At 44.7% G+C, this 12,180-nt stretch overlaps 1 protein-coding gene across 1 annotated transcript; it reads left to right on the top strand.

Moving 5' to 3' along the window:
- Window positions 1-523: 523 nt before the first annotated feature.
- On the top strand, window positions 524-11,702 carry LOC118770324 (alpha-N-acetylneuraminide alpha-2,8-sialyltransferase-like). Its single transcript, XM_036517927.1, has 5 exons — window positions 524-1,463; window positions 4,543-4,687; window positions 5,867-5,976; window positions 7,219-7,311; window positions 11,227-11,702. Exons 1-5 carry the CDS (start codon window positions 1,282-1,284, stop codon window positions 11,699-11,701), a joined length of 1,005 nt encoding a protein of 334 aa, XP_036373820.1. The 5' UTR covers window positions 524-1,281; the 3' UTR covers window position 11,702.
- The last annotated feature ends 478 nt before the right edge of the window (window positions 11,703-12,180 follow it).

The raw sequence follows: 12,180 nt of genomic DNA, 5'->3' as shown, positions 1-12,180 counted from the left end.
ACATGAGTGTGTGGTCAAGAACATGAGAATTGTATTTCTCATTTCTGAAGAGATTTTGGCATTTCCCACACAGTGAGGACAGAAGAGAGGCAGAGAGTATTATCTCTCAGCTGTCCATCTAACTGCTGTGAGAGTTTGTCCTTTGAGTGGTCTTAAGAAATGGAAGCCAGCGGCAGACATTTTTAGATTCGGTCGGTAGTGACTGAAATTACAGCATAGAAAAAAAATATATTGAGAGAATTTTAAAATGTTACGCTTTATCATAGTCGGAGCAAGGAGGATTATAAATGAACTCAATAACACCCTGGGCGAGATACTCATACAGCCACAGAACAGATAGACCATAACAATATATTATCATATTATTGTGGGTTAACTCATTGATCAACCCCCCCCCCCCCCCCCCCCCCGCCGTTTACCTTAATTACATTAAACCCCAAGGCCATCGAAAAAAAAATTGTAGTAACGTGTTTATCACCAAAATGTGGTAGGAGTCCAGCTGAGGGCAGCACCCGCCCATCGACACACCGTCAGGATGAGTGATGGCCAGTGCAAGCCGCGTTATAGCCAGCAAGAGCAGGAGAAACAGCGCTTTAACGAGAGCGATTCTCTGCCAGGCGCGGTTCCGAGACCCTGAAAGGGGCAGGAGAGGGACGGAGGGCATCGAGGGAAAGCACGACTCGGTGCGTTATCTACAAGTAGCCTACCGGGTGGAGCGGCAAGGGGCAATAAAGAGAAAAAAATCGTGTTGAAGTCCGCAATGAGGTCGCTGTGCCCAGGACATGTATTTTTGAGAACCGGAGAGGCAAGCGATTGCGGTGGATTTCCAAGGGGATGCAGGCATCGATTGGGATGTAGCTAAGCAAGTTAGCTGCAGCAGGATGCACGCCGGGAATCCGAGAGCGCTGAAGAGAAGTGCACTGTGACTGCCTGCCATTGCTTGCTCGCGTATGCCCACTGTGCAAGAGGACACATTGTAGCCCTCTGAATATAACGGTATTTTCGAGCATTTGGGAATGAAATAAAATCGAGGAATTTGACAACTACTTGCATCGGCGAAAACACTTTGGATCCCAGTCCTGACAATCTCAGTCATAAAGGAAGATAATGAATTGGCCAGATATTCATACTGAAATAGCTGGACTGTCAAGATTTAATTTGCCTCTAACGGACATGGGTAGCTTGTAGCTAACTCGACGCCAGTAGCTGGCTTGCTAGCTGCGTCTTAATTGAATTGGTTTGAGTGGCTAATTTGCAATTCTCGCTCCGTAGCAAGTAATAATGTTTTTAAGATGTCCCAGAAGCAAGGTGTCGGTGTGGATTAGTGCTCTCTGTGGATTAGTGCTATGCTGGCTGTATATTTACCCTGTCTATAGGCTCCCTAGCGACAAGGAGATCGTAAATGAAGTCTTGCAACAGGGAGAAGTATGGAAGAAGAATGAAACCGGCATCAATTTATTCAGGTATTTCACTCCTCATTATCTACTGTTAAATTTTATTTTGAAGTGTAGGTACCTATTTTAATTTGGATGGAATGGATGCATTAGCTATCTTGTGAGCTAGTACAACCATAGCTGTCTACTTGTTAATTTTTGTTAAAATCAATTTGTCATTCTGTCAGTCAATCTGACAGGCCAGCGGGAGAGCAGTGAGAATACTAGGTAGCTAGTCAGCAAGCCAGATGTAAACTACTCGACGGGTGGGAATACTGCTACCCTGTAATACCCTCAGTCCTGACAGCTGTCATCGCCAAAATCATTATTCTTTCATTGTGTGTGCGTTTATTTCCTAGTCAAATAGGCTTTGAGGTTGTAAACATCACTCTGTTTGTATCTTGTTGTATAGACTTTGGACCTGCTGGAAGTCGAGGTACTGGGTCCCACGAAGTGCTATCTGAGGAGAGCACAGATGCAAATTGCAGTGAAATGTTGTCAAGATGAATGAGATCCGTAAGATGCACGTTGCGTAGCAAATTGCATTTATGTTTGCAGTACGTGTTGGAGTGCATACGCTTGTTTTCATTCAATTGTAATATCTAGGGAAGGATATTGCAGGCCAAAGCAACGCTTAGAAATCAGTGTGCGGACCGTGGCGACGGTCCTCTTAAATGAACAATGGGGGGTTCAGATTATACCCAGCTCGGCGTTCACAGTAAAGCAATAAGATTGCCAAAGAGGGATTGCAGGCTAGATGCCATCGATCTAAAGTTCTTCTCAAACCTGATATCATACGCTTGCGGCAGCGCTAAAGAATACAATGACTGAAAAAAACTGCATTTGTGCCGCTGCTGTTAAGTAATGGAACTCAACGTCTGTCATCTCTCCCATAATAAATGTCCCTATAGCCGAGCGCTTTTATCCTGCATTAGGCTACTGCGCTCAACACAATCAGCACATCAGCATCACAGTGGCAGCCTGCATCATATCAAAACTTGAAGTATTTTCCTCGTACCGCGACAGGAACGATCTTGACGTATAACAGGATTTTGTAATGCAGCCGCAAAATGCACATCGGCCATACAAAGTTATTTTACAGCAATCCAGGACTCCGATTCCTGGTCCTGGAGGTCCACGTTCCTGAATGTTTTGGTAGCGGTTTGGAACCATTGGTAAATTAAAACGAGTGACTTTCTGTGCATTCCTTGGCGCCAGTTAAGTAACTGAATGAAAAAAGCAGGGGTTAACTGCTCTTAAGGTTTAAGGTTGTATGTTGCATTGTAGAAGGGCTCTTGTGAATTATAAACTGGCATAGAAAATAGCACTTGTGACCTTGATAAATAAAACTATTGCTCACACATTTGGGCAAAAAAAGAACAAATAACAGTAAAGCAACAATTGCGCGCTGCCTCTTGCATGAATAACATTGTGCTTTTATTAGAGAGCAGCTATCAGTCAACTCAAATAGATGTTCAACAGAGCATTTGTGGTTACTCAGAAAGTGCTCCTTCTGAGAAGCTACAAGATGTAATTAGTTGTGGTTACCTCTCATTGATAGCTCAAATAAAAAGCCCTTGGTACTCACTTGGAGATCATGTAGTTGTGTAGATAAAGAGAAGTGTCTTTCTGTCTGACGAGTGAACTCAAGATGAGATTACAGCTCAGCTTTTTTTGAGTTTTGCACACATCACATAATTAGCATGTGAAATAACTGAAGATGCTCGCCAAGTGACCACCCCGCCATGAAACTAAACATACCAAGCACAGATTAAACTCCCACAGTGCAGATTTATAACCATGTGTAAATGTGCCCAACCAGAACCTATCCCTGGATTTTTGACATTTTCAAACAGCCCTTGGCACCCAGTTACCTGCGATTTTTCATCAGGTCTGAATGTGGCTGTCATCGTTCAGTAGCCTGTTAGCTGTACCTGTGGTGAGGTGGATGTGGTTTGGGACTCCTTCTCTGCAGAGTGCTGTCTGAAGCAGCAAGAAACCCATGCAGCTAGACATCAACACAGCACATAAAAATGAAAATGTACTGATGGTAGCTGATGTAAAAGGGAGCTAAGACTGGACAGTGGGCTTTGTTTCTGGTATGTTTATGCATTATGTGAGGAACAGACCTGGATCTGTTTGATTCTGTGTGGTTATGATGGTTTAGACTCCTGTTAATGCAAGATGAGCCGTAAACAGTGCATTACAGTACAATGTTTACTTGTTAACCAGATGGCCTTTCCCAGGCCTGGCATATTGCTTATTTAGCTTATGCAGATGTTTGCTCAAGGGTGCAATGACAGCACTCTTACTATACGTAGGGATGAGATGATATATTAAGTTATTTCAATTTTTTGGCCATGAGACCACCAATTAAATATGTCTGTAGTGTAAATATATCAGTTGTCAAATGCTGGTGAGTTAACAATAGCTTTTTAGAGATTAGGCATTAACAAGTAAAAAGTCACTGATAACAAGTAATTACAGTGTGTTGCGCATTTGTGACGGAAGTCTAAGCAGAAGGCACATGTAGGCCTAGATGGCAGTTTAAGAAGCATAAGTTTGTGTTTCTGTCACTTCAAGTTTTGCCCTTTCCTGTGCTCTTCTCCTGTGTCCATGTGTCATCATGTTTCAGGATCAGTGCCTTGTTCTTTTAACTATTTTAACCAAATCTGCTTAAACAATCTGCCAGAGCAATAGAATGCGGTTTGAGAAATGGAATGTGATTTGAATATGGTAACCAGTTGAGTGTGGTAACCAAGTACAAAATGTTTTGAGTCTGAAATGTGAAAAATGGTGCTGGCTGAAAGGTTCACACCTTTTAATTCATTTTCCTTACTGCGCATTGAATCTTTGAGCTTGTATTCTCCAAGGCAAAATTAACTTTCATGTGAACTAATGTAGTTAAATTAACTAGCGTAGGCTGTTCCACGGACTTGAGGCTGGCAAATGGGCAGAGCAGGCGTAGATTTTACTGCCCTGGAACATTATTTAACAGGCTTTAGTGCCAGTGCTTAGCATAGCCTGATATAAACTGAGGATAAGAGGGCAGACAGCGGTTGGTAATGAATTATTGGTAATCAGTGGGTGCTTATCTCTCTCTCATCAGGAAGCTGCTGAAAGCATGCTGTGAACCTCAGAAGATGTTCGCCGTCACGAAGGAGAACTCTCCCCTTGGGTCGGTCCTGTGGTACGACGGAGAGCTCTACCATTCCCACACAGTCAACAATGACACCTACCCACTTTTCGTGCAGGTACCCGCTTCACAATCCCCCCGTCTTTTCCTGGAAGCAGAGGAGAGGTGGGCACAGCAGGAGTGAGCTATGGGATTTCCAGTAGGGCATTGAGTAGCGCTAATAGAGGGTGGAGAGGGAACGCCCTTTTGCATTTGTGGTAGATCCTCCTGCTTACAAAGTGAAAAGTGTCTGTTTTAAATAGGGGTGAACACAAAACATGGGGGCAAGGGACTAGCTGAACGCCAGACAGAGACCCAAACCTGCACAGCAGTGGGGATGTATGGATGTGCTTTGTGCATGCCCGTTACACTGGCGGTGCAGCGGTTGTTGTCTGAGAATACATCATTGTGGGCATAAGTGGGGTGAGCTGGGGAGTTGAAGGTTCCATGCAGAGTTGTGGCAACTTGTCAGGAGGCAGAGGTCTTGCAGAATTCATTTTGCACCTGAGCAAGTGGCAGCCTGACTTCTTCTGGGGTGGGGGTTTGCTTGGCGTCAGATCACGTGGGAGTTTCAGTGCGGCCCAAGCTCAGAAGCCGATTGATATTTGCAATGGGTTTTATGAGATATGTGACCCAGGAGTGCACGGCATCCGTAGAGTCAGGGAGTTTTTGTAAGGATCACAGATCGGCCAAGCTGATGCACAGTAGCTGTAGTGCAGAGGTTGTTTTTGGTATCAGCCAGTGGGAACGGGACAGGGAGGGGTGGGGGGGCATGATTAACAGTCCCAGATGGAGCACTCACACGGTTTTGGAAGCGATTTTCCGAGAAACGATCATTTCTCGCCGAATCATCTTGGATTTACAGGACTCCAGCTGTGGGAGGGTAAGTGTGTGGGAACAGGGACTGTGGAGTGTTTATTTTTTCTTTAGTACGCACTTTGTTGAGGTCCGACGACATGCTCAGGCTTGAATTTTTATTTGGCTGACTTGTCCCTCTGGAAAACTTGTTTCAATATAATATTTCGGGCTGTGCGTAGGTTGTGTATTATTGTTTAGTTCCTTAATGAAAATGGCACTCGTGTTGTGAATGTCGTGCCTGGTCTCCCATTCTTAGTGAATGCAGAGGCTTAGCAGGAGCTAGTCCTCAGACTAGAGAGAGGAGCAGGGGGTGTGGAGTTTGAGTAGAACTGGTCCAGAGGTGGAGTGCCATGGTGTGGTCAGTGGCCGTCTTGTTTGACTGAGTGCTTTTTCCCCACAGGAGACACCACTGCAGCTCCCGCTGAAGAAGTGCGCCGTCGTCGGCAACGGTGGGATCCTGAAGCACAGCGGCTGCGGCAGGGCCATTGACCGGGCCGACTTCGTCATGAGGTACGAGGACCGAAAATCGTAACCCTAACACCCCCCCCCCGCATCTCAGACACAGTCAGACATGAGCCAGGAGTGAGGGAGTCATGGACCGACCGGAGAGCACGCTGAAAATCATGCCTTTGAGTATTAACAAGAGGGCAGAGGTAAAAAGTCACCGACAGCACTGAAAAATGCGGCTAATGAGGCCCTGAACATGGGCTCCCAGTCCCCCCCCGCCCCTCCGGAGCTGCTGAACCCCAGAGCAACGTTTGTCCATTAGCGCTCAGACGCGTGGCGTGAGGCTGAGCGATCGATGCATGAGGTCGCCGCTGTCCTCGTCAGCACTTTTGCGGTTTGACCCATCCTCAGGTTATTTTCAGAGCCATTTGTCGCACATCGCTCCCCGAGCGGCGGGTAACAGCTTTAATGTGATTAACGATGTAATTACCCTTTCTCTAACGATTTATTTCCTACTGGGTCTATAAACGAAGTAAACAGATTTTATTGGGTACAAATAAAAAAAAAAAAAAAACAGGGTCTGTGTCCTGACTTTCTTGCTGAGCTGCAGAGCAAACAGGACATAAAAGAGATGGTGCAGAATATTAGACTGCTGTCTGAACATAACTACTGAAAGGATGGGATTTACAGTACCAGACAAAAGTTTGGACACACCTACTCATGCAAGGGTTTCCTCACGTAAGGGTTTTTCTTTATTTTCACTATTTCCCACATTTTAGAATAAGAGTAAGGCATCAAAACTATGAAATAACGCAAATGGAATTACACTGTGACCAAAAAAGTGATAAATAAATCAAAACATCTTATATTTTATATTCTTAAAACTAGCCATAAATATTTTTTAAAAAATACAATTTTTTGGAAAGAAATTCATATATAGGCATCAATTTCACTATTTATAATTGTCTAAGAAGCAAATTTCAAGCATTTAAGCATCAGTCTTTAGATCAAAATGTCTCCGAATACATGTTTCCCATTATCATAATCAGGTTTGTCCAAACTTTTGACTGGTACTTTATAAGATAGAAAACAGAGGAGGAAAGTCTAATGCCGTTGAGGTTCAGGGAGAAAACCTCAGGAACAGCACAGGGTCATGTTTGGTGTTGGCATCACAGATGGCCTGTTTAAATCGTGTTACACTAGTATTTGTAGTGCAGTATGCTTCTGCTTTACTGTGACATAGGGTTGGTGTCATTGCTACATCATTTGTGCTCTGCGTTTCTGCATTTTGTGCGTGTTCTGCAGGTGCAACCTGCCGCCTCTCTCTAAAGAGTACACGGAGGACGTGGGCACCAGGACGCACTTGGTGACGGCGAACCCCAGCATCATTGAGAAGAGGTAAGCGCTGCGACGGCCGCCTGAGCATTTGGAGGAAGGGGGGTGGGGGCAGACACAGGGGGGTGCGAGGGTTTGCCTCATAGTTCTGCCTGCACAGACAGAGGGAAAGTGAAGGATAGTGAGGGAGACCGTGGGAAGGACAGCGGGCTCCACAGGGAAGGCTCCTGTCAGAGGGTGCACACCGCGGTCGCTGGCATGGTCCTGCAGCGCCTTCAGCGAAGGGTTTCTACAGCACCGTCCTCTGCCTCTCCTCTATGGCTTCGCAGCCTCCCCAAAAACAGAGAGGTGAAAGGAGCCAGCCCTGCTCTCCATGTTAAGCTGCTTATGACCAATTTTACAAAACTCATTGTGATTGGAATTTCTTTCGCAATATTTGTTGTGGTAAATAAATTGGAGCCAGACTTTCCAGTCTTGCACATGCTGTTGTCAGTCACGCTATCTCTCCTATGGCCCAGAGGATTTTTCCTCTGCATATTTTTCAGAGCTGTCTGGTGTGAAAATTCCTTACAGAAACATAATCAGACATAGGGTTAGCCTATGAGAAAACAATCCAGGAGAAGGGCTTTGTTGGATGCAATCATTTCTATATCAGCTATGCTTCACGGTGCATTCAAATGAACACTTTCCCTGGGTTTCATTCTGAAATGATCATTGACTTTTTCTCCAGAAAACCTGAGACTGGTGTCAAGGTCCAGTTAGATAGACGTGTTAAATGCTAACTCAGGTACATCAGTATGTAATGAAAATACTGTGGAAAAACTCCATCTATTATCTTGCTAGATAAGGCCAGTCGACAGTAATATTTGGTCGCCAGATAAGGCTCTTTCCCTCTTTCGGGCCTGTTTGGAACGACGTGTTCATATGTGCGCGTGCACATGCAGACCGGCCAGCTAAACTCAGTGACCAATGACGCTACAGGAAGCTGACCACAGTGACATAAGCTCATGAGTGACAAAGAAAGTGAGGAATTTTTATTTTAAAAAAAGCAAGGTTTCCGTTCCCAGACAAACTGTTTTACCAAAACTTCGGGAGCATGGACAGAAAGCCGTCCGCCATGTAAGGAAAAACAAGGCGCAATTCCGATCTTCGCAGAAAAGACTTCTTTATTTACAGGAACAGCAGTTGTAAGAGATATGTGAAAACGCACTCTGGGTTCAGCGGAGTCAATCTGACCATGAGGGTCCACTGAAGACATTCTTTATACAGATGCCGCGCTTTGATCGGGATAGACAATAATTAAATAACTATCAATAAGGGTGGGAATACATGTGGTGAAATACCGGGGGTTTGGTAATGAGATTATTTCGTCTTTGATCAGGATAGACAATAGAGTACCGGTGGTGAACTACCGGAGGTCTGGTAATTAGATTGTCTTCCCTAGCAAGAACAGTTCTCAATCACCCATCACTGGTTCCTTTAGAAGTGCCAATTGTCGCAGCAGCTAGCTGCCACCAAAGTGATAGTTGAAGTCTGTGAGCAGGACTGTGGTTACAATAAGGCCATCTAGACAAATGAATACAGGTATTAGCATACCTTAAGTGAGAGGATCTGTGCTATCTTATGCTGCACTGAGTTAGCTGGTTTAGGGATCTGGACCAAAATCTTACAGCCATTTGGATGGGGAAATGTCGTTTGTTATTGCTTGTCTCTGTTAGAACACAGTGCTGCGAGGTGTAACAGTTAATGTAATGAGCGTAATATTCCAGGTGCAGCTAGCTGCCCTCTTATCTCACATGTATTTTGTCACCTGTTCAGCGTTTCCACACCTTTCCTTTGCAATAGACCCATCCCTCTCTTGTTAAAAAGCAGGTTCAGGGCACAAGGCACAACAAACTAAAATGTACAGAACTGCTGCTTGTACAGTGTATACCGTGTCTATAGTGAAATAACTTGCTAAAATCCCGGCGAGGAAACCGGGGGAGGTGTGCTTTGGACAAATTTGACTTCAAGGTGTGCTTTGGACAAATTTGACTTCACGGCGACATGAGTATCATGTGTACTTGAAAAAATGAAACATGCCAAAAAAATCAATCACATTAAATATGGCTTCATATTTACCTTGTGGTACATTATTCTCTGTTTCTGCATTTTAGATCGGTTATTTATGATCATGCTCCCATTATTATATATCCCATTAATGTGTAAACATAATTTAATTTGGAGTCATATTCATATGTACTCAAAACATGTCAGGTTTGTCATGTTTGAAATTGTTGGTTATGTTACATGGACATTTTCATTTGAATAAATCAGAAATACTTTTCAGATTTGTTTTAATTATTTATTGTTGATTTTAGCCTACTCCAAAAGTAGAGGAATAACTTTTTCTTTGTTTATATTAAATCCAGTTTTTGAATATTTAGAGTAAGAATTTAAACAGTAATTGCACCATTTTAAAGAATACCCTATTGGAACACAGGTTTCATGTGGCTTGATATCTTGCGATTCGCAGGGATTGTTTTAAAAATCTAATTTTCCATCTTCCAGCACTTAGCTTTGTGTCTAACCTGCAACCTCCTTTTATGCCCATTTTTAAAACTTGGGTCCTTCCTGTTTTGCAACATTTTAAATATGCTGCTCAGCCTCTTTACCACAAACAGGGTTCCCACGGTCATGGAAATCCTGGAAAAGAGATGGAGTTTTAAAATCCCATTTTCCAGGCCTGGAGAAGTCATGAAATTCAGTAAATTCATTGAAAGTTTTGGAAAAGTCATGAAATTTGATTTTGTCATACCAGGGGTGTAGGAGATAAAGTATATCTTATTGTATATTTTATGGATTAATGCGAGTCTCAATCCAATTGCTTCCTACTCCCATTAAACAGTGTGGTAACAGAGAGTGAGGGCAGAAAACACATTTTATCAGATCTCGTTTCGTTCTCCGTGAAGCTTCAGTCTGAGTTCCGCCCTCCAAATCATTCACCACGTCCTCAGTAGTGTAAATGAATACGAAATCTAATTTTGGATGTCAGACATCATGGTGATCAAATTGTTCTATTTCTATGAGGTGGGCATATTCTATCGAAAACATCAGTGACCAAAGCCTTTGCTGGATTTATCTGATAACAAGGTGACTGACAATATATGCTAGCAAACGATTGTCATTTAATATTTAGGACCAACCTGTGGAGTAAAGTACGCAATTTTGTGTACTTGTAGGTAGTGAAAGGTCATGGAAATTTCATTAAAGGTCATTGAAAAGTCATGGAAAAGTTTTGAAATCTTGTCAGTGAAAATGGGTGGGAACCCTGCACAAACGATGTGCCAGACTGTTCCATGCACACCACATCCACTAGAACCTGTCGCCTTCAGCAGATGCACAGTGACAAGAAGCGAGGCCACTTCTTGCACCACATCAGAGCAAGCTCACAATGGACAGGTCCGTGTCTAGTCGTCCACTTCACAAAATCACAAGGGCTGATTTTGGCATTTACTTTAAAGTTGGTTTTATACTATGTACATCCAGAATAATCTCTAACCTTTGTTTGGCACATATTGAAATCACTTTACTTCAGTCTTCTTGTTGATTTTTAAACACTCAAGAATTATTCCAGATTTCTGATAGAAACTGAAGTGGCGAAGGACAGGGAGGCTGTAAGAAATGATAGCTGTTGAAGCTAATCACCATGTTAATGATTGGCTGGTCTGGACTCATTTAAGTTTCTTGAAGAGGCGGCGGTGGTGGTGGAGGTTCTAGTGGTGGTTAGGAACTGCAGCTCTCTTCTGTACTTTCAGGGTGATATGATAAGTTATGATTGAGAAGTGAGCTTATGGCCCTTATATCTTTAAATGCCAACTGTGGATAATTTTTTCTGAGGAAACCCCTCAGAAAAAATTAACCCCCTTACTATGGGTCGCTTCACCCTGCTCCTGCTCTACATCGCAGAGGTTTCAGCTCTCTGTCTGTCTGCCTCAGGTTCCAGAACCTTCTGTGGTCGCGTAAGGCGTTCATTGACAGCGCGAAGGCATACGGCAACAGCTACATCTACATGCCGGCCTTCTCCATGAAGCCAGGGACCGAGCCCTCCCTTCGGGCCTACTACTCCCTCGCCGACTCCGGCTCCAACCAGACGGTGCTCTTCGCCAACCCGGACTTCCTGTGGAGCGTGGGGCGGTTCTGGAAGGGACGGGGCGTCCACGCCAAGCGGCTCTCCACGGGCCTCTTCCTGGCCAGCCTGGCATTGGGGCTGTGTGAGGAGGTGACCCTGTACGGCTTCTGGCCCTTCTCCGTCGACCTCCGTCAGAGGCCCATCAGCCACCACTACTACGACAACGTGCTGCCCTTCTCCGGCTTCCACGCCATGCCCGAGGAGTTCCTGCAGCTCTGGCACCTGCACAAGAATGGCATCCTGCAGATGCATGTGGAGGCGTGTGCCAGGGAGTCCGGCTAGCCCCCCCATCCCCTGCTGACTCCTCCCCCCACTCCGCCTCCTCTTTCTCTTCTGGTCGCCGCCCCCACCCACTCCCCTCACCAGCATGAGAACATGTGACCGGCCCACCTCTCCCCTCTCCAGAGAAGAGGCTGCTTTGCATGGATGTCCAGCCCTCAATTCCTTCATTTTACAGTTGATTTGGTGGGGGGGGGGGGGGGGGGGGGGTGATGATTTCTGGCACTCAATTGGCTTTGTGCTATGACTGAGAGATGTGGCAGCTATGCCCTCAGCCCCCCACCCCGCATGGCAAAATGCAGCTGAGGTGAAATTCCAGGAGGGAAGGAAAGATCGCATTGGGAAACCTGTGACAGGGTTTGGCAGTGGGCAGAACTCATCCAGTGAATACATTCTTCAGTCAAATGGGAATGGAACGAGAAGAGGGGAAAAGCACTGAGACAATTTTTTTTCCCATCATATCTTGGACTTTTTTAGATTTC

The sequence above is a fragment of the Megalops cyprinoides genome, chromosome 23 (genome assembly GCF_013368585.1).
Source record: "Megalops cyprinoides isolate fMegCyp1 chromosome 23, fMegCyp1.pri, whole genome shotgun sequence".
Lineage (NCBI taxonomy): Eukaryota > Metazoa > Chordata > Actinopteri > Elopiformes > Megalopidae > Megalops > Megalops cyprinoides.
This window is presented reverse-complemented; position numbering and strand designations above follow the sequence as displayed.

Bases quoted from the DNA above. Each gene is read 5' to 3' on its own strand.
- LOC118770324 (XM_036517927.1), top strand. From the start codon at position 1,282: ATGTTTTTAAGATGTCCCAGAAGCAAGGTGTCGGTGTGGATTAGTGCT. The intron at 5,977-7,218 runs GTACGAGGACCG...CGTGTTCTGCAG, and splicing joins CGGGCCGACTTCGTCATGAG to GTGCAACCTGCCGCCTCTCT. The intron at 7,312-11,226 runs GTAAGCGCTGCG...TGTCTGCCTCAG, and splicing joins CCCAGCATCATTGAGAAGAG to GTTCCAGAACCTTCTGTGGT.